The sequence below is a fragment of the Neocloeon triangulifer genome, unplaced genomic scaffold (genome assembly GCF_031216515.1).
Source record: "Neocloeon triangulifer isolate White Clay Creek 2 clone unplaced genomic scaffold, ASM3121651v1 ptg000006l, whole genome shotgun sequence".
Taxonomy (NCBI): Eukaryota; Metazoa; Arthropoda; class Insecta; order Ephemeroptera; family Baetidae; genus Neocloeon; species Neocloeon triangulifer.
Window position 1 is genome coordinate 3,224,526 of NW_026775549.1, and position 24,267 is coordinate 3,248,792.

Here is a 24,267-nt window from a genome sequence, read left to right on the forward strand (position 1 = left end):
CCCGGCCGGGTGCTGGAATGTTTTTAATAATAACTGTGCTCGGGCGCGTGTGCGGCAGCCGAAATCGTGATTACAGAGGCGGCGGCGCGTTTAATCCTCCGCATGGTCCGTCATTACTTGCAAACCCAGGCGTGCATTCGCTCTGCTTGTGGACAGACTGCAGGTACGCAGGAGGGAATAATTTTGATAATTAATGGCTTATCGTGTCGGATAATTTGGCGCGCGTGCCATCCCCGAAACAACTAAAGTGGCCTCTACACCTTTATCGCCCTCTGGATACACAAAGGATGCTGTTTTGTGATTTGAGCAGATAAAGTTTGATTAATGGTATTTTTTTTTGTTTTTTTATGGGTAAAACTTTTGATCATTCAAAGCACTAATCTTAATCATTCTGGAAATTTATTTTCACATCACTAATTCATCATTTTAAAGTTTTTTTCATTACATAGACATTTATGAGTTTAAAGATGGAAAAGAGAATTTCCCAAACGATAATATGAAATTTTGTGTGGAATAAAATGGGACATTTTTTTCTGTAAATGGTCTCATATTAATTAATTTTTTAATATCTTCTTCTTTAACAATTCCCATTTTCACAAAAGAATCTTGTTTAGCACAATAATTTTTGAGATATTTCCAATTTTCCATAAATAAAACTTGAAATATTTCCCCAAACTTTTTAAATCTCCTTAAAGTAACACATTTTTTTTTCATTGAAGGAAACTGAAAATGATGCAAAATGCTAAATTATTTAAACCTAAAGAGCAAAAGAATAAGATTTTAGCCAGTAACTATAAAGCAAGTGAAATTTGCTCTCTCTTGATACTCTCCTCTCGCAGTTTCGCAAATGAAAAAAATCGCATGTTCAGCATTTTGAAGGCATAACTTGGCCGGGAAATATCGCCGTCTTGGCCCAGCCAGCGTCTCGGCCAAATTAAATATTCGGGCGGACCGAAGGGTGTGAAGGAAGAAGGCACTGCGGCAGCTCCAGCCGGCCGGTCTCTCTCTTGGTAATGACGATAGTCCCCGTCGGTCTCGTCTCGCCCCGAGCAAACGAATTTGTTTAAAACGCGTGACAAACCACCAGCGGCACGAAGAAGAGGCAGCGTGAAAAGAGGAAAAGCGCAAGGTGCTCCCTGGTGGCGTATCACGTCTTAAACCCAACTAATAAATTGCTCGTAAGCTGCTTCGGCGCGTGCGGCCGCCTTGATTAACTGCGCAATTTGCGCGAGTTATTGCAATAATTTTCGGCCACCCCCGGCGCTTGACATCTTTTGTTGCTGAGAAAATGTATAGAGCAATGGAAAAACTATTGGTTTTGTTCTAAAACGAAGGTGAAAGTGAGGAACTGTGTGAAGTTTGCTTTCACTTTTTTTACTGTTCTTACTCAAAAATATGAATTTTAATTTATTGTTAGAGTCAAATGCAGTTTATTAGTTTGATGCAAGTAAATTATTTCTGCCCATTTTGAAATATATCAAAAAAGCAATAATAATGTTATAAATAAGACTAGAAAATATGAAAATAGAAAAAACGTTTTGAGAACCTGGCGAAATTTAACTTATTTACAAAATCTGACCAAATTTTTTAGATTAAAAAAAAAAATAGAAATTCGATCTAAGCAAACTTTTTCAATTATAACACCAAGTACAATTGCCCATCGCAAATGAGAGTCCACTTTTTACTTCAAAGTCGCGAGGGTAACAGTCCGCATGCGAAAAATTAATTAATTGAATTGAAAGCAATTCCTTCTCCTGTCAATCACTGCCCAAAGTTATCATTTTGATATATTATAAAAACAACTCATCTATATCTGCGCCTAAACTTGAGGATAAATTTGCTATAATATCCCATGAAGCATAAAAATAAATATTATTGAGAATAATTAAGTATTGAGAAAGTAGAGACATCATTTTAGGACAATTTTTTTTATCTTTCAAATGTTTAATTTTAATTTGTTGAAACTTATTTTAAAGATAGCTTCTGAAAATAATTATAATAATAAAGAGAATTTGTCTTCAAAGTTGAGCTTATTTTGATTCTGCAAGAGTTTCGGCTGAAGATATTAACAGACATGATAACAAATAGTTCACATTTAACCGAACAAAGAAAATGTTTTCTTAACAACAGAGCTGGTTAAATTGCTTACGAATAAGTCTATAAATTATTCAATAATGATGGTTTTGCTCCCATGAAATAGTTGAAACTGTAGTCAAGCTTTTTTTGCAAAATGAAATAAAAAAAGACTTCTCAGCGAGGAAAATACGGCTCTTCGCGTTCTTCAACACAATAATAATAAAATTCATTTTTGGCCGCAACTTTTCTCATGAACGGCCAAGTTGAAACAATAATAGTTGTTGCTATCAATCAATTTTGCTTTCCAAGTTGAAGCGGCAGAAGCGATTTTGGCTCCCACGGGTGCTTGTTCACCCTTTCGCTCTCTCGGCTACTGTTGATTGTGCAGATTCCATCTTGCCCTCTGCACAACTACACCAGAGAGATAATTGCGAAATTCAGAGATGAATCTGAGGCTCGGCTGGCGTGATCGCGTTAGGAATTTCCTGAATGTGCTGGCGGCGGAATAATAATACCTTGCACTCGGAAGCGCGTCGGACGGCGCGGGCAAACACACAAACGGCACGCCCAGCTGCGATAATAATAATAATTGTAGCGGGAATTGATATGCGCGAGTGCGTTTGTGTGTCGCCATAATTAATTCAATGGCGGTTTTGCCAGTCAAAAGCTCGCGAGTATTTATGATACGACCGGCTTGCTGGTGGCCGACCGCCGGATATTTTTTTTAGACTGCGCACAAACATTGAAATTTGACGATTCGGTGATGAGGCGAATTCGAATGTTTTCGAGAATTGATCCAAATTAATTCTAAAATCTACTTATGAAAGGTTGATTTTATTTCAACAATGAAGCATTGTGCGAAAGTATCTTGATTTTTATAAATAAATTTTGTTATTTTATCTAAAAAAAAAAAATTATCAAAACATATTATTTAGAGGAAAGCGTTACATAGCTTCTATAATATTTAATTATGGCCTTTTTGCATTCGATTTAATTAAAAAATTAAATTATTTACTGATAATTATTTTATATTATTTTGTCATACAATCAAACTATTATTTGATAAAAATATAACTTTTTCATAGGAATAAAATTCAACTCCTTAAATTTTTGTATTTTCTTAGGAACAGAAATAAGGCCTTTTCCCTAATCAAACAGACTTTTAGTAAGACCCAGAAAATTTTGCTGACACTTCCAACCATACTTTAGAAAACCGTGCCAATAAGGGTTGAATAATAAAAAATTTTAGCTCTTCCCTGATATTTTGAACTTGTCAGGCTTGAAATTAGGATTATAAAATTTTAAAAACTGTCGTAACTGAAAATACTCAGATTTTATTATGATTTTAAAATAATTTTGCTGATAATTTTAAAATTGAACATTTGCTTGATTTTTTGATTTGCAGTTGGCCGTGAGGTGGACGGAGACTGTCGCGGTTATCGTTCGGCCGAAGAGCAGGCCCGCGAGTTGACCCGCTCGATCCGGCGCGAGGTGAGCAAGTTGTCCGAGCAGTGGAACGCGCTGATCGATCGTTCAGATCTCTGGCAGCGACGACTGGCCGACACCATCAACGTGAGTACCATCATTTGTGCTGCATGCATGTGACAAACACACACACTTCGACAACGTGTGATAATTATCACCTGGGGAAATTCCGGCAGCGTTGTTTAATTAAATTTGTTTGCTTGCCGCCCGTCTAACGGTCGTGGTGATTGCGAGTGCAGCTTTTCGGCCCGACCGATTTGCGCGGCGCGAAATTTTTCAAATTTTTATTCCGCAGCACTATTTGCAAGAAAATATTGAAAATTTTGAAAAGCCTATCAGTTCTTAATTTTACAACAGGAATAGCACTTTTGCTTTTATGAAATTTTTTTGGATTAGAAGTTTTTATTGGAGCCATTTTTACTATTGTAAAACAAATCAAATTGTGTTTTTGTTTAATTCTTTTAGTGCACAGGGACAGGCGATAATTTAATAAAAATAAAACAAAATGAAAATAATTATGACAAGTTGCAGAAATTTTAAAAATGGAAACATTGAGTAAAAAACTTTTAATGCTGAAATGATTTTTTTATTTTTATTTTTTTTTTTTTTTGATAAATTGGATTTAAGAAAATATTTTAAGTGTCTCTTTAGTAATAATTTTTATACCTAGATTTGGTAAGAATGCAAAATTGCATGACTGAAATTGAGATGAAGATGGAAAAATTTGTACTCCTTACAATTAGGAATGAAACGGGATCATCGAGGGTTCACCTTTTCCGGCCAAAAGCATTTGAACTTTCATGATTCGCTCTCACTCAATAATTCAACCAAACGAGCTCCCATTTCACAAGGTTGCTTTTAGCGTGAAAAGATAAACTTTTCTTTGAAAATTCCATCTTAATTAGGAGTAATGATTATTTAATCTCAATCTTGATTTCCAAAATGAAATTTTGAATCATGCAGAGTTCAAGAATAAAAAAATAATTACTGCTAAGGCCTTAAAATATGAAGAGGATTAAAAAAAATAATAAAGTTTTGGTACGAGCGTGTGGTGCAGCGACGGCCCGAGTTGATTATTGGCAGTAAAGTTTTATTACTATGCGCGCATTCGATGCGGTCCCTTCTTTATTCAATTTTATGTGCACCAATAAATCGTTGCGCGTTGGCCGGCCGTAAAAATCCACGTTTGCGGAATGATTATTAAATATTTGGTCGAGTTATTGAGAGGAGCGCCGTATTCATCGACCGCGCACGCTGGACCGCGATGATTTTTGTTTTATGGGAATTTTTATTTTGGGACGGCGTGTTGACGCGACTTGAAACAAACTAACACCGCCGCGCTCACTCTGCGTTTGCAAATAATAGGGTATGGCGGACTAGTCATTTTTTCTGCTGGTTATTGTCCAAAACGATAAAAATTAAAATTATTTGAAAAAAAAAACTATAAAAGCTAAAATCAACATAAATATAAATGGGAGTAAAAAAAGACGCTGTTTTGGTTAAATTATTAAATTATGTTATTAAAAGAATATAAATCTGCAAATGGCTTTTTTCAGTTTCTGTTGACATAAATAAATACCTTACTTTTTTCGTTGGTAGTTCGCTCTTCATTATTGAGGTGTGGCTGTGCCACCATTAAATTCAGCTTCTTTGTTTTTGTGATCTTCACCAGTTTTACACGTGGTTGAGAATTATTGTATTTTAAGTTTGCCAATTTATTAATTCGTTCTTAAATTTAAAGCACTGTTCTTATCCTAATTATTTGCTAAATTTCCACCATATTTATTTTTATTTTGCAGTAATTCAGTTATTAAAAAAATATTCATAGAGCAACAAAATAATGTTTTTCTATAATTGTTTTATAAAAACCGATAAAAACCTTCAAATTTTTCTGCCACTTTAAAGCTAAAATGCTGTAAGAAGTTCAGTACTCTGATATAATTAGAAGAATAATTTTTTGTCTGAACATTTAAGTTGGTCAGTTTAAAAAGTGCATTGTTTTTGCGTGTCCATACTTTTTTTTGCCAAGTTTTTGTGGAGTGAATTTTTACTCCAATTGCTTAATCTGGCTGCAAACAAAACTGCGTCAGTTAGGGACTTTTCAAAAAGCTGCGCGTTCTGCAATTTACACAACACATAAAGCACGCGCTTTATCTGGCCAACTGAATTATTTGGCGGGCGGCGCGTGCGGCGATAAGAATTCAAATAGCCGCGACAATGCGGATTTCGAGGGTGGTCAGAAAAACGGCGGCTGGGCCGAGAGAGCGAGCGAAGTGAAGAGCGGGCGAGTGCGGCGCAGTGATGGCGATGAATTATGCAAATTTTGGCGCGGCGCTCGTGCCATCAAGGCACACATGCATTAATTAAATCACGCCCAGCGCGCGAGTGTCAAATCCTTTCGAAAAATATTGTCGTGTTGAATGACACCATGCATACTAATCGGCAGACGCTACTCCATGTCGCCCCTGCCATCTTTCTCGTATTATTTTTTTTCTCGGCTACATCTTATTATTCAGAATTGAAAATCAGTTGAATTTATATTCAAACTCAGTTATGAATTATTTGAAAATGCAATTTGATAAAAAAAAAAGGTTTCATTTACATTAAATATTTATTAACTATTGTCATTTTTTTTTTTGTATCAATCAACATGGAAGAACAGTACAAAAGCTAGAAAGCAATTAGTGGAGAATTTCAAAGAGTTCTGATAACTTTTTCTGAAATGAACAATTTATTAAAAACAAATTATAATAATAATTCCTTACATTAGTGACATACTGGTGGCATATTTTTGCGTATCTTTGTCATTACATCCAATTTTTTAAACTAGTTTTAAATGATATCACATTGTCCCATTTCCCTATCAATTTGTTTGCTTTTATTTGTACATAATTTTCTATTTTCCAATTACTCTTTCATTTTTCTGGAATTTTTTCCCTTATTTCCTGTTTTTCTTGCATTTCTATTCTTCTTTAATACCCTTTTTTTTGACAGAATTTCCACTAGTAGAAGCCACTTACCCACTTGAATGCCAGAACTGAAGTTTTCTTATTTTTCTCTTTTAAATTTGCATATCGATCGAGAACATTCCTAAATTTTGGTATGAGGTAATTTTTCCATTTAAAATACAATTTTTCTCCATTTTTTAATGAATATGTTTTCGCCTTGAATATATAATTTGAGCTGCTAAGTAAATTCATTTCACGCCGAGTCTGTACACAGCAGTCGTCTGGCGCGTCGGGAAGAGAGAAAAGTAAAAAAAATCCACACGGTCGCTCGCTTCATTTAAATACAACAAAGTGTAATGAATTCTTTTTTTCTGTTGAGCTCGATGCCAACTGTCTCCTTGCTAATTAGTTTGTCCCACTTTCCCGATGAATTTCGTTTTATTTATACAGCTCCCAATTAAAATATGCCCGTCTGCTTTTCCCTCCCTTCACTCGAACTCTGCCCTCGTCGCGTTTTTAAGTTTGGTCCAATTTGATCAAACAGTTTTGCACCGACGGAAGAGTTTGATCCAATTTGATCAAACAGGCGACTGACGCGACTGACTCGCCTGACGCGACTGACTCGCCTGAAGCGACTGACTCGCCTGACGCGACTGACTCGCCTGACGCGACTGACTCGCCTGACGCGACTGACTCGCCTGAAGCGACTGACTCGCCTGACGCGACTGACTCGCCTGACGCGACTGACTCGCCTGACGCGACTGACTCGCCTGACGCGACTGACTCGCCTGACGCGACTGACTCGCCTGACGCGACTGACTCGCCTGACGCGACTGACTCGCCTGACGCGACTGACTCGCCTGACGCGACTGACTCGCCTGACGCGACTGACTCGCCTGACGCGACTGACGCGACTGACGCGCCTGACGCGACTGACGCGCCTGACGCGACTGACACATGGGTGAATTGAATTTAAAGTCGGCAGCCACAATTCATAACGCTGTGAAACTATTTTTACTAAAATTAATATATAACGAGTGTTATCAGCAAATAATAAATTTTTTTTCTCAAAAATTATTTTTTAATTACAATTTTTACATCAAAAAATTTATTCCGAATTTGACAACTTCTGTGAAAAATATTTATACATATTAAATTTTTTGTTTTATTATTTTGGTTACAATAGTGTTTTGAGCGTTTACGTGAAAAATAAAGCGAAAAATAACTATAGATGTCTCGATGTCTCTCGAACGACCTTCAACGAGAAGGGTACGCTCAAAACACACGACATATTTCTCTATTCTGACACTTTTCCTGCTTAAATTGTTACAAAATTAATTTTTAAATATATTTCCAAAAGTGAAAAAAATTTAACTATGAAGAATTTTTGAGAAAAATTTGCTTATTTGATGAAAACACTTATTTAAAAAATTAATTTTACCACTTAACAATAATCGTCTAATTAAAAAATTAAAATATTTGGTTAAGAAATTGACTTTATAGAATTTTGAGAAAAAATTAACATTTGATGAAAACGCTTACTTATAAATTTAATATATACCTAATTTTTAGTTAAATAATTCCCTAAAATTATCGTGCAATTGTTCGAAAAAAAAATCACGCACCATATTATTTTTTTCAGAAGCTTAGATAATATTGCAATTATATTATAAGAAAATTTTTTATAATATATATATGTAAAAAAATATTTCTTTATCTTAGAGCTGACTTGCAAATAATGTTGAACTAGTTTTTAATTAAAATGAGCTTGCCACATTTGATCAAACAGTTTTGCACCGACGAAAGAGTTTGATCCAATTTGATCAAACAGTTTTGCACCGACGGAAGAGTTTGATCCAATTTGATCAAACAGTTTGCACCGACGAAAGAGTTTTTACTTTTGATAAAAATGAGCCGCCAAATTCGTCCGCTTCTGATTCTTCTTACTGCTTCCTTACATTTTTATTATTTTTATTTTTTAAATTTGTTTCTTTTTCAGTTAAATTGAAAATAACCGTACTGAACATTCTTTTTGAAACTTGAAACTCTTCACAAGTGGAAAAGTTAAATAAGTATTTTTTTAAAGAGAAAAATGTAAAATTAGTTTTAATGAATTGCGCAGCTTACGATTTTTAAAAGCAATAAATAATGATTTTTTTAATATTTTTCAAATAAAAATTTGTATTGAAATTGATTATTTTTAATGTTATTTTTTAGTTTCAGTAACATAGATTAAATTTTTGTGTTTATACAATTTTATATTTTTCTATTCCAATTACCAATTTTGTGTTCATGAAAACTTCTGGTTTTCCGATTGTTCTGCGATTTGCGAGTATTAATCAGTATTAATGTATATTGGGGTTTTCAATCGAGAACATCAACTAGAACTGTAAAAGAAACTATAATTTTTGTGAAATTTTATCATTTTTGCTTTCACAATAAAATTTAATTTACCTAACGATAAACAGCAGACATATTTTAAAATAATTTACAACAATTTGTCCAACAATTTCTTTTTATTTTGTTCTCCAAAATAAATGTTTTTCAACAATTCGTATGTAAGCAATGTGATGTAACAATTTGGACAAATAAACAACAATAATAAAAAAAATATTTTGCAAACTAGTTTTCACTTATTATTGTGTCTTTAAAAAGCTAGTAAGTGGCGCAACAATTTCAAAGGTCGCTTTCCTAGGCCGCTCAAATTGAGGCAAAGCTGCTCCTTAATTGCACAGAGGCGCCTCGCGGAATTTGCATACAATTCGCGGCACATCGCAGCCAAACTCTTTCATTCCACCATTCGCCCGCCATTCTCTGCGGAGGCGCAAAACCAGCTCGGCTCGTTTCAGCCAGCAAATTTTCATACCCTACCATGTTTCGACTCTTCAGCGAAAACTATAAATATCATCAGTAGATTCTGTAATTGTTTTTAAAATGTATTAAGACGTTTGAGTTTTTTTCCCATTTATTTGCAATTTTAAATTAATTCATCATTCATTAATTTTTCTCTTGTGACATTTACATGGTGAATTAATCTATACCAATCTTTTATACACATTGTTTTGTCCAACAATTCCGATGAAGATATGGAAAAAAGTTTAAACCTTCATTTTATTAAAAAAAAAAAAATTTTTAAAATATTATAAAAAAAAAAAAAGAAAAATTCTGTTTCAAAGTTACTTGTCAAAAACTATGAAACTTTTTTAATTTTAGTACTGAAATTTTTTTGAAGAAATAATTTCTAGAATTTTATCAACAATTTTAGAAGCGAGTGCCGGAACGGGGTAGGGCATGAAAATTCGCTGCGTGTACTTATGGCTGCCTGCCTAAACTTACACACTCACATACACGCAGGCAAGGCTGTAAATCCTTTTCGTATCTCGCTCCTTCATGCCGCCGTATAGACGACATTCATATCTATATAACGCAATGAGTGCTTCCGTTTATCAGCGTGTACCAGGCCACGCACACTCTCATCCAGTTTTATCCTGGCCGCGCATACATGTGGCCGTAAGATTCATATCGGGCCGGCCGTCCGCCTTCGCCGCCGACAAAGAACAAATCCGTGCATAATACACACATTTTTTTCTCCACCGCACCGAGCGATCCGTTATATGCGACTGCGGATTTCCGCCCATTGAAAACATTGAATTTTCCGCTCGTTCGGCAGCCACTTTCGGAGATCGCGAATGATGACTTCTCCTTTATGGCACTTTCGCTTTTTATTGGTTTGGAGCCGTTCCTCGCACTCCGGGCAAAAACTTAAGATTTCTTTGCGCTCGCAAACTTCTGCAAGATGAAAAATGATTCCTGCTTGATAAATTTATTTCATCTGTTTCACTTACTCGCGGAAACAAAAAGTTTTTTAAAATGTGTTTCAGTTCTTCCTCACTTAATAGTAGAATTCGTCCTCTTTAATCATTTAATTTTACTATGTTATATAGAATTTTTAAAATTCTTTAAAGTCATTAGAGGAATAGATAGTGTTTTCAGTTTTTTTTTTTTTTTTTTTTTTTTTACAAATAATCTGCTGGTTTTCACCAGGCATTATTATTATCATTGAACTGTTCTTTATTAATTGGGTTGTCATTGCAATGAGATTATTATAGAATATGTACAAAATTGAAACAGATAGTAAATTATTTTTGAATAACGTTCTAATTTACATTTGTTAAGCTCCCACATGAGATGTAAATGAAAAAATGAATTCGAAAAAAAATGCTAAAAGTTTATCTTTTTTAACCACAAACATTAATAAAGTAACAAATAACTTTAATATTGAAAAAAAAATTTAATTAAGTATTCTGAACTGAAAAATAAATCTATTTTATACAATTATAAATAAATGAAAAATTAACAAATTAACATTTAAGAGTAAGAAACGTTAAATTTTTTACAGTTTAAATTTCTTTTGGACATAGACTTTGCTCTGTGAATAGAACAACCCTTTGGAATGACCATTACCATTAAATTTGAAACTTTCATTTGCCGCAGAGTCGGCGGAAAATAGCTTGGCCGCGCGCGTTTAGTTACGCAAATATAATCCCGGGACCTAATTAATGCAGTTGCATCCCTTCCATAAAGCCAGACGTGCGGTAGGTCATAAAAGTAAATTATAAACCGCGCGCACACACACAGCAATTCCATAAAAATGCGCCGTGCTATGGTATTGCAAAGCGGCGTCTATCTATTTGAGGTCGCACACACACAAAAACTGTTTGCTCTTTTTCATTTTGACGCAAAGAAAAAGAAGGCGGCGGCAGCAGCAGCCGCTCTTTCTAGGGCGCATTCAGAGCGAGGTCCCGCGTGGATTGGAGCCGAGCGCGGAAGACAACTTTACGATCCTCTCGCCTCAATTCCGTTTTTTCTTCTTTAGATTCACCAGCTCGCACGAGCGGAATGTCGACCTGCCAAAGATTGCGAAAAACTGCCTGATATACGCCGCCGAGTAAAGTTGTAATTTATGACGTAGCAATTAAAGCACCGGATAGCTTTGATTTCGGCAGAATATATAATTGCGAGCCGAAATAAGTCATCTATCTATTAAAAATCACAAATACAATTCAATGTTATAAATTAATTTCATCTTTAGTCACTTTTTATTAAATGCATTCAAAATTTTGGACCAAAAGAAAAACTTTTTTATAAGAATAGCAGTGAAACGAAAGCTGAGAATAAGATTTTAAACTTTTTGATTTGATCAAAGGCTGGTGATATAAATGAAACTTTCCTACGTTAATAAATACAGTAAACACAAAATTTGCATTTGTCAGAGTAAAATAAATATTTTGTTGCACTTGATGTTGCAGAAAATGCGAGGGCTGCAGAAGAGCATCGAGGAAATGGGCGCGCGGCTGAACTCGGCCGAAAACCGGCGGCCAGAGTGGAGAAGCCCTGGGGACGCTGGCGAGGCGGCCGAGATGCTCGACGTCCAGCAGAGCGAGGCTTCCGGCCTCCAGAGGTCACTCGACGATTGCAACGATCAGGCGGCCAATATGGCGGCAAACGGCATTCAACTATCCCAATCCAGCGTGGCCAGGCTCGAAGACCTCAACACCAGGTTTGTGCCAATAACTTGATTAAATGTGTCAATTTATTATTTGAATCAATTCTAGAATGGGGAAAAATTCCAAGTTCAATTTTATTTTCAATATGCTTGTGATATAGTTTTTCAAAATAGAATTATTCTTATTCGAATTAAATTAAAATGTGTGTAAGATTCTTAAGCTTTATTTTGAATATTGTAATATTATTTTAAATTTTTGGAATATTTATGATTTTATTAATTTTAAATTTTTTTAAATTTTAATTCTTCTACTGAGTTGATTGGCAATAGTTTAAAAGACTAGGTGCAAAATTTCATAAGCAAAATCCAATTTATTCACTTTTTTTAAGAATTACATTTTAAATTAAGAAATTCTTGAATTACGCTTAACCATGTCATTTCTTCATAGAGAATCACAGAGAATCAGAACGTAGCATTGTCATTTTCAAGCACAATTTAAAATTAAAAAATACAATATTAATAAACTTCCTCTGGAATTCGGGAAAAAATATCTTACTAGCAATGAGAGAGATTTTATTAGTCTTTTACGAGGATCTTTTTCAACTAGAGTAAGATCCAAAAAATTATCATTTTTGGTGGGAAAAGGGATAATTTTTTCGCCAGTTTAATAAAATTAGACCTTCAGCAATTTCAGTTGAGCTTTACTTTTTATTAAATATTTTGTTCATTCAATTCCTGTTTTGTAGAAATTATGCAAAATTCAACTCGATTTCATACAAACCATTTCAAGATGAAATTGCATCTTCCGAGAGCAATTAACCGCTTCGGCCACGTAGATAATCGAAGCGGTTGCATTTAAAAATCCTCGTCATGCCAATTAACTCTCTCCCCACGAACGGGCATTTAAATGATTCAGCACGGTCATTAGTCACTCTCCACGAGAGCACCCTTGAAGGTTTACCATCGGCCGACTCAAGACCCATTTGGCTCACAATTACGCCAAGGGTCATTGTTTTGCGAGCCACGTGTGCTGCCGAGCAAGCGAGCGAGCGACGCACAAAACAATTTTCGCCGACGGACCCGCCGCCGAAACGACTGTCTCGATAACGCCCGAGTATTATTACTACTGCCTTAAACTGCGCTGCTAAACCAATTATGAGCCACCGCATGTGCTCGCCCGCCCAAGTGCAGATCTCTCCATTTTGCTACCGGGTTAATTATTCAATTGCACCATTGATAGCAGGAACGAAGCGATATTGAATTTCGTGCAAGTGTAATAAATCATCGCAAGATTTTCCATGATATTCTTCGCCTCAGCGGTTCTCCTCGCCTGCTTTTGCTTTATTCATAAACCGAGCTGAAGAATTTGCCTGCGAAGGAATATTAATGAGGATTAGATAGAAAATACATACAGTGTATCAAAGGAGGGAAGCGTTTTCTTTGTGCTCGTCAGCAAGCTCGCATTAACATATATTATTATTTTGCGGTTGCTTTCCTGTAGCTGCCGCTTAACCAAGTACTCGCCCACACGAAACCGCAGCAATGGCTGATGTGAACATTGTGAACAACTTAAATTAGCGTTTGGAGGATCTGTTTTCTGCGAATCAAAATCTCTGTTTGAAAAACACATCTTTGCCTGACAAATTTACGTACAAATATGATAGTTTTCCTATTGCAAGGAAAATCGTAAAAAGTTTCTTGATTTTTATTTCTTGCGTTCATGAGTGGGTATGCAACCTGCTGTGCTCCGTTGTGAAGCACATTGCCTATTCTTTAAAAAGGTGTCGTTTTATCAATTTTCTAAACTTTTTTTTATATAAATACTATTATAAATTCAGATTTTCAAAATAATTTTTTTAATCATCGGGAGAATTCTTTTTTAACAAAAAGATATTCATTTTAGAGAATTTCGTTTTGGATTTAATCGAATTGGATTTTCTAATTTGCAGGTGGCGAGCCCTGCAGAGAGCCTCAGACGACCGGATCCGAATGCTGGCCCAAGCAGCGCGAGACGGCGCCCCTGCTTCCTCTAGTGCGGCTCCTTCAAGCCTAGCTTACTTAGCAGCCTCCGTGGAGCCACCTTGGGAAAGGGCAGTTACTCCTGCCAAAGTGCCTTATTACATCAAGTCAGTTTTGTAATTTTTCATTTTTTGTTTGTTTAATAATTACTTTTATATCTGCAGTCATCAAACTGAGACTACTCACTGGGATCACCCCAAACTTTGCGAGCTGATGGGCTCCCTATCGGAACTCAACGAAGTTCGATTCTCAGCCTACAGGACGGCCATGAAGCTGCGAACCGTTCAAAAGAGACTCAATTGTAAGTTAGAGAGATGAAATTCATTTATTAAAAAAATCATGCGTTGCCCCCTTAGTCATTATTTATTATTACTATATTGTTATTTTTTATTTAAAAAAAGCATTTTTCAGTGGAGTTGTAATATTTTGGAGATAATATTTTAAGAAAATGTATTATTTTAGTGGATTTGCTGCCAATGACGACAGCACTGGAGGCTTTCGATGCTCACGGTCTGAGAGCCCAAAACGACCGGCTGCTGGATGTGACAGACATGGCCTCAGTCCTGGGCTCGCTTTACATCCTATTGCCGCAAGGAAGCATGCCCGGGCCTCTGTTTGTTGATCTCTGCCTCAACTGGCTTCTGAATGTCTATGATAGGTTTGTTTAATTTACTTTTGTATCAAAGTACAATATTAATTTTAATTAAATTTTGCAGTCAAAGAACTGGTCAAATCAGAGTGCTGTCTTTTAAAGTGGGGCTGATTCTACTTTGCCACGGTCACCTGGAAGAGAAATATCGATGTAATTATATTTTAATTTTTACTAATTAAAACCTTCAGTTATAATAAATAATAAATAAACTTTCTTTAATCGAGTGGAGTTTAAAAGCAAAAAAAAATCTTCCAGATTTGTTCCGACTTATTGCGGACCCCAACAGAATGGCAGATCAGAGAAAGCTTGGTCTGCTTCTGCATGACTGCATCCAAGTTCCAAGACAATTAGGTGAGGTTGCTGCTTTCGGAGGTTCCAACATTGAGCCGTCAGTTCGAAGTTGCTTCGAGAAGGCAGGAAAAGACAGACAGTCCATTGAGGTAAACAAAAATTACATCCTCAATTTTAGTCTATAACTTCCTTTTAAACTAAAAACCAGGCTGTCCACTTCTTGAACTGGCTCCAGCAAGAGCCGCAGAGTTTGGTTTGGCTGCCTGTGCTCCACAGAATGGCCGCCGCCGAAACGGCCAAACACCAGGCCAAGTGCAACATTTGCAAAGAATATCCAATCGTAGGCTTCAGGTAAAAACAGATTTTTTTCTTCTTTTCTTTAGTAAATTCGTAATATAAATTTTTTCGTACAGATATCGATGTCTGAAGTGTTTCAACTTTGACATGTGCCAAACGTGCTTCTTCTCTGGCAAAAAAGCTAAAAACCACAAGCTCACTCATCCAATGCAGGAGTACTGCACAGCTGTGAGTTTATCGGCAGCCAATTATATTATTGAATCCAATCTAAATACCTGCTTTCTCCATTTCAGACAACATCAGGAGAAGACGTGCGCGACTTCACCAGGGCGCTGAGAAACAAATTCAAGTCGAAGCGTTATTTCAAGAAGCACCCGCGCGTTGGCTACTTGCCTGTGCAGACCGTCCTCGAAGGGGACGCCCTCGAGAGTCCGGCGCCTTCACCACAGCACGCTTCAGCCCTGGGCGGCGCCCACGGAGAAATGCATTCCAGGCTGGAAATGTACGCCTCGAGACTGGCCGAGGTGGAGCTGCGAGGGACAACGCCCTCCGAGAGGGGAACACACCAAAGAAGCAATTCAACGCCAGACTCGTAAGTCTTTGACAAATTTAGAAAGAAGGAGAAAGCATTTTAATTTGCAGTCCTTACAATTTCAGTGAGGATGAGCACCAGCTCATCGCTCAGTACTGCCAAAGTTTAAATGGAGGCCCTGGAGAGCCATTGATCGCTCCGAGAAGTCCAGTCCAGATTTTGGCTGCAGTTGATGCTGGACAGAGAGAAGAACTTGAAGCCATGATCAGGTGCGGAATCAATTGAGATACAAATTTGAAACTTTGGTTTGTCACAATGGTGAGCTGCAAAATTATGCTCGCGAGCAGCTCAATCTCAAGAGACCCTGAAAATAATTCAAATCTCGTCGGATGTAGAGGAATATTTCAACACTTGTCTAATGTAGTGAAATATCTCAACAATCGGCTGATGTGGTGAAATATCTCAACACTCGGCTGATGTGGTGAAATATCTCAACACTTGGTTGATGTAGAGAAATATTTCTACACTCGTGCTCATTGGTGCTCGCAAGCAAAATTTTGCCCACTCTTGCTCGCGAGCATTTCATGCTCAGAAACCCAGCTTAATTTAGATACTAACTCCTTCAATATTTCCAAAACAGAGAGTTGGAGGAAGAAAACGCCTCTCTTCAGGCCGAGTACGAGAGACTTCGGGCGAGGCAGACGATCACTCCCGGTTCCACTCCTGGAGACGACGGATTCGGTCCAGCACCTGGCGCGGACATGCTGGCGGAGGCAAAACTCCTGCGACAGCACAAAGGCCGCTTGGAGGCGAGAATGCAGATTTTAGAGGATCACAACCGACAACTGGAGGCTCAGCTGCAGAGGCTCAGGCAACTTTTGGACGAACCGAGTGGAAACTCGCCGAGCAAGACGGGCACTCTGCAGACCCGTTCGGTCACTGCCTCTCAACTGGCCACCGACTCCCCTGCCAAAATGAATGGCCATTATCACGATGGTAACTTTTCAAATTGATTTTTGTTTTAAAATCTCAACGCTCGTCTTAGGCAATGCACGATGGGAGGGAAGGAACACAAGCAGTCTGGACAGACCACCCCCACCATCAATGCCTACCTCTGGCGCACAAGTTGGAAATCTCTTGCACATGGCAGGTAAGATCGAGAGCAAATATTTAAAGGAGACAATTAAACAACAATTAATTAAATAATGGTAAAAAAATAAGACAAAAATCTCTCTTTGTATTTTTCCACGCAGGCCGCACTTAGGAAACAAAATGGTTTGTGACATTAAAATAATTTGATTTTTACTTTTCTTATTTTTAGAATAATTTTGCATTCAAAATTATTTTTTCGTCATAAATTTACTACAAGAATGAACAAGAATCTAGTAGCAAATTTATTTTATATTGCATTTTTTTTTCATTTGATTTTAGTTAGAAGTTTGAAACTTTATATTCAAATTAAATGAATGCTCATTGATCATTTTATAATTTGACCTTTGTCTACAAAATTTCATATTTTTATTATTTACTTTTTCAGGTGACTTGGGCAAAGTGGTGGGCGAACTAGTAAATGTGATGACTGAAGATGAAAGCCAAAGTGAACTTACTAACGATGCAGTTGAAGGAGAAATAAGTGTTTCCGATGTGGCAACCGGCAGCAAGCAACCAGAACAGTAATATCAATTAATCTATACTGGATGAACACTACTTTTTTGCCAAATATCAAGCGCAAAAAAACAACTCGATAACAAAAGCTCTACAATACACACACACTATAACATTATCCGCATATCAAGGCCCATATCAATGAGATATTATCTTACAAGGAAAGAGAAACAAAATTTGTAGCCCTTGTTGAATATCGTAAAGTAACGTTGGTGTGCAATAAAAAAAATTATAATAATATAATCAAATAATATTGTGGTCAAATGTCAAATGAAAGGGTCTAAAATCTATATTATGGTTTTCTTATAGGAACTGTAAGTGATACTATTTTATTGGTTATTGGGATAAAAAAATATCACTGGCTCATGAATGCATAACCATCTCATTTTCAAAAACTTCCATTAGCATATCAATCAAATACGACTACAGCGACAGAGAGGCAATAAACTTGGAAACCAGACGCATTTTATCAGTTGTGTAAAAGGTGCTTTGTGCAACATATCAAAATTTGGTGTGCTTCTGGGAAATCTGCTTTCAACTATACTCACATCCTCTCTCTTTTTGTAACAATTTTCTATATAAATAAATAATAGCCTTTGTCACAAAAAACAGCATCAACTTTTTCAAGCATCTTGATATATATAAAAGTAGTAAACAAAAACACACTCTTTCTTGCTGTTCTGAGCAGAAAGAATAGATGGGATAATTGGGACCTCTCTTTCGATAGAGATAATTAATTACACAATATTTTAAGCACAAAATAAAAACAGCTTCATCCTAGGTCTTAGGTAAGAAATAGGTCTGCTCAAACAACCATGTTGTTCCCATTATTTATGTAATTTACTGTGTGTTAATCAACATATGAAAAAGAAATTAATATCATTAGAGGAATACAAATTATACTAAAAATTGTATCTCATCATTCTCTTCCAATACGATAACTGATGAATTAATAATTGTTATAAAAAAAATAAACATGCAAATCTCTCAGTCCATAAAAGTTATTATACTAAATGTTGACTAAAAAAAATATGTTAATTTGGAAATCCCTGTAGTTGGAAATCGATGTCCTTTTCTGACGCGTTGCGAATAAAAAAGAATCGGAATAATAACGGCATTTTGCAGCATTGCTTCACAGCAATAGAATAGATGATGTTTGTAAAAAAATGAGTTTTGGTGAAAGGAATAATAAATTGTAATTATTGAGGAAAATTTAGGGGAAGTTTAAGTACTTGTATTATTACAATAATAAGAAAAAGTAGTGTTGTGATTGATCAAATGATTTGCTGTGGCTGGAAATCAATTTTAAATCTCAAACCACATAATATTTATAAATGTGACACGGAATATATTGTAGTCATCAGCAGTGACTGGGGTGTGGAATAACATTGAATATATGATGTGGAACACGATGTGGACGATAGAAATACAATTTTAATAAAGAAATGCAGATGAATTTATGTTGTTTTTTTAAACTTATTTTACGAAAAAAAAAAAAAAAATTTTTATTCAAATTTCGATATTTTTTTATAAAAAATTTATTATTAAAATTAATAATAAGTTTCCTAACTTTATGAAACATAGTTTTTTTAAACTTATTTTACAAAAAAAATTTAAATCTTTTTATTTAAAGCTCGCGCTCGTGCTGCACCGATTTTCTGCGCCGATTGCGCCGCCGATTTGCGGTGCCGATTTCCTACGGCTTTTGTTAAAAAAACTCAAAAATGTTTATAAAAAATTTAATATGAAAATGAATAATAATTTTTTTAAATTTATGAAATATATAGTTTTTTTAAATTTATTATATGAAAAAAATTTAAATCTTTTTTTTGAAAGCTCGCGCTCGTGCTGCACCGATTGTGGCGCAGATTTGCGGTGCCGATTTGCTACGGATTTTTAAAAAAAAAACCAAAATTTTTTATTCAAATTTCTATATTTTTTTTTTTTATATAAAATTGACAGTAAGTTCATCTGGCTCAGCAGTCGAAATAGTTGGTGGCCGGTTGACGGAATGCAACTCTTCAATGCATCTGTTGGATCCAACTCTTTCGTCGGTGCAAAACTGTTGGATCTGTTGAATTCTTGGTTTGATAGCCATAAGAAAAAGATTTATTTGACCAATTTACTTTAATGAAAAAGGCTTTAAATATTTGGGCAACACTTCAGATGAAAGAAAATCATAATTTTTTCTTTTTACTTTTTCATGTTCACAATTTTTTTCCATTTTGATTTGTTAAGTGTAATTGAAAGATATAGCGAATATAATTTCTCTACAGATGAGAAAATTAATTTAAGAATTGTAATGTTTTGGAGTTGCAAAATGTAATTTTACATGCATAAAATTACAAAAAAAAAAATAGCTGCTCATATGAGCACCTCAAATGAACGCTTGTCATTTTTTAGTCGCTTTGTAGTCAACTTGGAGTCGTTTTGAAGTCGATGTGTAGGACTCCCAAAATGCGAAAAAAAAATTTAAATCTTTTTTTTTAAAGCCCGCGCTTGTGCTGCTCCGATTTGCGGAGCCGATTTGCTACGGTTTTTGTAAAAAAAACTCAAAAATTTTTTTATTCAAAATTCTATTTTTTTTTTTATAAAAAATTTAATATTAAAATGAATAATTATTTTCCTAAGTTTATGAAATATAGTTTTTTAAACTAATTTTACGAAAAAAAAATTAAAACTTCTTTTTTAAAGCTCGCGCTCATGCTGCACCGATTTGCGGCGCCGATTTGCGGTGCCGATTTGCGACGGATTTTGTTAAAAAAAACTCAAAAATTTTTTTATTCAAATTTCGATATTTTTTATAACAAATTTTATACATATTAAAATTAATAATAAGTTTCCTAAATTTATGAAAATATAGTTTTTTTAAACTTATATTACGAAAAAAAATTTAAATCTTTTTTTTTTGAAAGCTCGCGCTCGTGGTGCACCGATTTGCGGCGCCGATTTGCGGTGCCGATTTGCGACGGATTTTGTTAAAAAAAACTCAAAATTTTTTTATTCTAATTTCGATATTTTTTATAACAAATTTTATACATATTAAAATTAATAATAAGTTTCCTAAATTTATTATTATTATTTTGTTAAAAATGCTCGAATTTTTTTTATTTAAATTTCTATATTTTTTTATAAAAATTTAATATTTAAATGAATAATTATTTTCCTAAATTTATGAAACATAGATTTTTTAAACTTATTTTACAAAAAAAATTTAAATCTTTTTTTTTAAAGCTCGCGCTCGTGCTGCACCGATTTGCGGGGCCGATTTGCGGGGCCGATTTGCGGGGCCGATTTGCGGGGCCGATTTGCGGGGCCGATTTGCGGGGCCGATTTGCGGGGCCGATTTGCGGGGCCGATTTGCGGGGCCGATTTGCGGGGCCGATTTGCGGCGCCGATTTGCGGCGCCGATTTGCGGGGCCGATTTGCGGCGCCGATTGCGGCGCCGATTGCGGCGCCGATTTGCGGCGCCGATTGCGGCGCCGATTGCGGCGCCGATTTGCGGTGCCGATTTGCTACGGATTTTGTAAAAAAAAGCTCAAAAATTTTTTTATTCAAATTCTATTTTTTTTTTTTAAAAATTTAATATTAAAATTAATAATATTTTTCCTTAATTTACTTATTTTTTAAACTTATTTTACGAAAAAAAATTTAAATCTTTTTTTTTTTAGAGCTCGTGCTGCACCGATTTGCGGCGCCGATTTGCGGGGCCGATTTGCGGCGCCGATTTGCGGTGCCGATTTGCTACGGATTTTGTAAAAAAAACTCAAAAATTTTTTTATTCAAAATTCTATTTTTTTTTTTATAAAAAATTTAATATTAAAATTAATAATATTTTTCCTTAATTTACTTATTTTTTAAACTTATTTTACGAAAAAAAATTTAAATTTTTTTTTTAAGCTCGTGCTGCACCGATTTGCGGTGCCGATTTGCGGCGCCGATTTGCTACGGATTTTGTTAAAGATGCTCGAATTTTTTTTATTTAAATTTCTATATTTTTTTTTTAAAATTTAATATTAAAATGAATAATTATTTTCCTAAATTTATGAAATATAGTTTTTTTAAACTTATTTTACGAAAAAAAAATTAAATCTTTTTTTTTTAAAGCTCGTGCTGCACCGATTTGCGGCGCCGATTTGCGGCGCCGATTGCGGCGCCGATTTGCGGTGCCGATTTGCTACGGATTTTGTAAAAAAAAGCTCAAAAATTTTTTTATTCAAATTCAATTTTTTTTTAAAAACATTTAAAATTAAAATTAATAATATTTTTCCTTAATTTACTTATTTTATTTTTTAAACTTATTTTACGAAAAAAAATTTAAATCTTTTTTTTTAGAGCTCGTGCTGCACCGATTTGCGGCACTGATTTGCGGGGCCGATTTGCGGCGCCGATTGCGGCGCCGATTTGCGGTGCCGATTTGCTACGGATTTTTAAAAAAAAACTCAAAAATTTTTTTATTCAAAATTCTATTTTTTTTATAAAAAATTTAATATTAAAATTAATAATATTTTTCCTTCATTTACTTATTTTACGAAAAAAATTTTAAATCTTTTTTTTTTAGAGCTCGTGCTGCACCGATTTGCGGCGCCGATTTGCGGCGCCGATTTGCGGGGCCGATTTTCGGGGCCGATTTTCGGGGCCGATTTTCGGGGCCGATTGCGGCGCCGATTTGCGGTGCCGATTTGCTACGGATTTTTTAAAAAAAACTCAAAAATTTTTTTATTCAAAATTCTATTTTTTTTATAAAAAATTTAATATTAAAATTAATAATATTTTTCCTTAATTTACTTATTTTTTAAACTTATTTTACGAAAAAAAATTTAAATCTTTTTTTTTTTAGAGCTCGTGCTGCACCGATTTGCGGCGCCGATTTGCGGCGCCGATTTGCGGTGCCGATTTGCTACGGATTTTGTAAAAAAAAGCTCAAAAATTTTTTTATTCAAATTCTATTTTTTTTTAAAAACATTTAAAATTAAAATTAATAATATTTTTCCTTAATTTACTTATTTTATTTTTTAAACTTATTTTACGAAAAAAAATTTAAATCTTTTTTTTTTAGAGCTCGTGCTGCACCGATTTGCGGCACTGATTTGCGGGGCCGATTTGCGGCGCCGATTGCGGCGCCGATTTGCGGTGCCGATTTGCTACGGATTTTTAAAAAAAAACTCAAAAATTTTTTTAATCAAAATTCTATTTTTTTTATAAAAAATTTAATATTAAAATTAATAATATTTTTCCTTCATTTACTTATTTTACGAAAAAAATTTTAAATCTTTTTTTTTTAGAGCTCGTGCTGCACCGATTTGCGGCGCCGATTTGCGGCGCCGATTTGCGGGGCCGATTTTCGGGGCCGATTATCGGGGCCGATTGCAGCGCCGATTTGCGGTGCCGATTTGCTACGGATTTTTTAAAAAAAACTCAAAAATTTTTTTATTCAAAATTCTATTTTTTTTATAAAAAATTTAATATTAAAATTAATAATATTTTTCCTTAATTTACTTATTTTTTAAACTTATTTTACGAAAAAAAATTTAAATCTTTTTTTTTTTAGAGCTCGTGCTGCACCGATTTGCGGCGCCGATTTGCGGCGCCGATTTGCGGTGCCGATTTGCTACGGATTTTGTAAAAAAAACTCAAAAATTTTTTTATTCAAAATTCTATTTTTTTTTATAAAAAATTTAATATTAAAATTAATAATATTTTTCCTTAATTTACTTATTTTTTTAACTTCTTTTACGAAAAAAAATTTAAATCTTTTTTTTTTAAAGCTCTTGCAGCACCGATTTGCGGCGCCGATTTGCGGGGCCGATTTGCGGGGCCGATTTGCGGGGCCGATTTGCGGCGCCGATTGCGGCGCCGATTTGCGGTGCCGATTTGCTACGGATTTTGTAAAAAAAACTCTAAAATTTTTTTATTCAAAATTCTATATTTTTATAAAAAATTTAATATTAAAATTAATAATATTTTTCCTAAATTTACATATTTTTTTAAACTTATTTTACGAAAAAAAAATTAAATCTTTTTTTTTTAAAGCTCGTGCTGCACCGATTTGCGGCGCCGATTTGCGGTGCCGATTTGCTACGGATTTTGTTAAAAAAACTCGAAAAATTATTTTATGCAAATTTCTACATTTATTATAAAAAATTTAATATTAAAATTAATAATAAGTTTCCTAAATTTATGAAATATGGTTTTTTTTAAAATTATTTTACGAAAAAAAAATTAAAATCTTTTTTTTTTAAACCCGCGCTCGTGCTGCACCGATTTGCGGCGCCGATTGCGGCGCCGATTGCGGCGCCGATTTGCTACAGATTTAGTTAAAAAAACTCAAAAATTATTTTTCTCAAAATTCTTTTTTTTATATAAAATTTAATATTAAAATTAATAATATTTTTCCTAAATTTATTTATTTTTTAAACTAATTTTACGAAAAAAATTAAAATCTTATTTTTAAAGCTCGTGCTGCACCGATTTGCGGTGCCGATTTGCAGCGCCGATTTGCGGCGCCGATTTGCGGCGCCGATTTGCTACGGATTTTGTAAAAAAAAACTCAAAAATTATTTTTATTTAATTTTCTATATATTTTCTTACAAAAATTTAATATTTAAATTAATAATTATTTTCCTAAATTTATGAATTATAGTTTTCTTAGCTTTCCCTAATATCTTGTTAAGTGCAAAATTATTTATTTGTTAGTCTTCGAGTATTTAAAATTATTTATAAAAATATGAAATCATTATACATACCAATACGTGTAGCCAGAAATAAACAAAAATGAATATTATATAGTTTTTAT

At 34.7% G+C, this 24,267-nt stretch overlaps 1 protein-coding gene across 9 annotated transcripts in view; it reads left to right on the forward strand.

Moving 5' to 3' along the window:
* The window catches only part of LOC132194441 (dystrophin, isoforms A/C/F/G/H), a 139,214-nt gene extending 120,287 nt beyond the window's left edge, over positions 1-18,927 (forward strand). For 7 of the 9 annotated variants that reach the window (XM_059615706.1, XM_059615711.1, XM_059615713.1 and 4 more), the window contains 14 exons: positions 3,482-3,648; positions 11,819-12,069; positions 13,965-14,141; positions 14,199-14,335; positions 14,497-14,692; positions 14,751-14,836; positions 14,942-15,126; positions 15,186-15,328; positions 15,391-15,502; positions 15,568-15,866; positions 15,917-16,075; positions 16,447-16,802; positions 16,852-16,956; positions 17,344-18,927. In XM_059615706.1, the coding sequence (XP_059471689.1) occupies positions 3,482-3,648; positions 11,819-12,069; positions 13,965-14,141; positions 14,199-14,335; positions 14,497-14,692; positions 14,751-14,836; positions 14,942-15,126; positions 15,186-15,328; positions 15,391-15,502; positions 15,568-15,866; positions 15,917-16,075; positions 16,447-16,802; positions 16,852-16,956; positions 17,344-17,483 (2,513 nt within the window). In that variant the 3' untranslated portion in view covers positions 17,484-18,927. Of the gene's footprint in view, positions 1-3,481; positions 3,649-11,818; positions 12,070-13,964; positions 14,142-14,198; positions 14,336-14,496; positions 14,693-14,750; positions 14,837-14,941; positions 15,127-15,185; positions 15,329-15,390; positions 15,503-15,567; positions 15,867-15,916; positions 16,076-16,446; positions 16,803-16,851; positions 16,957-17,059; positions 17,082-17,343 lie in introns of all 9 variants that reach the window. The other 2 variants (XM_059615710.1, XM_059615708.1) reach the window with 2 other exon arrangements.
* Positions 18,928-24,267: the final 5,340 nt, after the last annotated feature.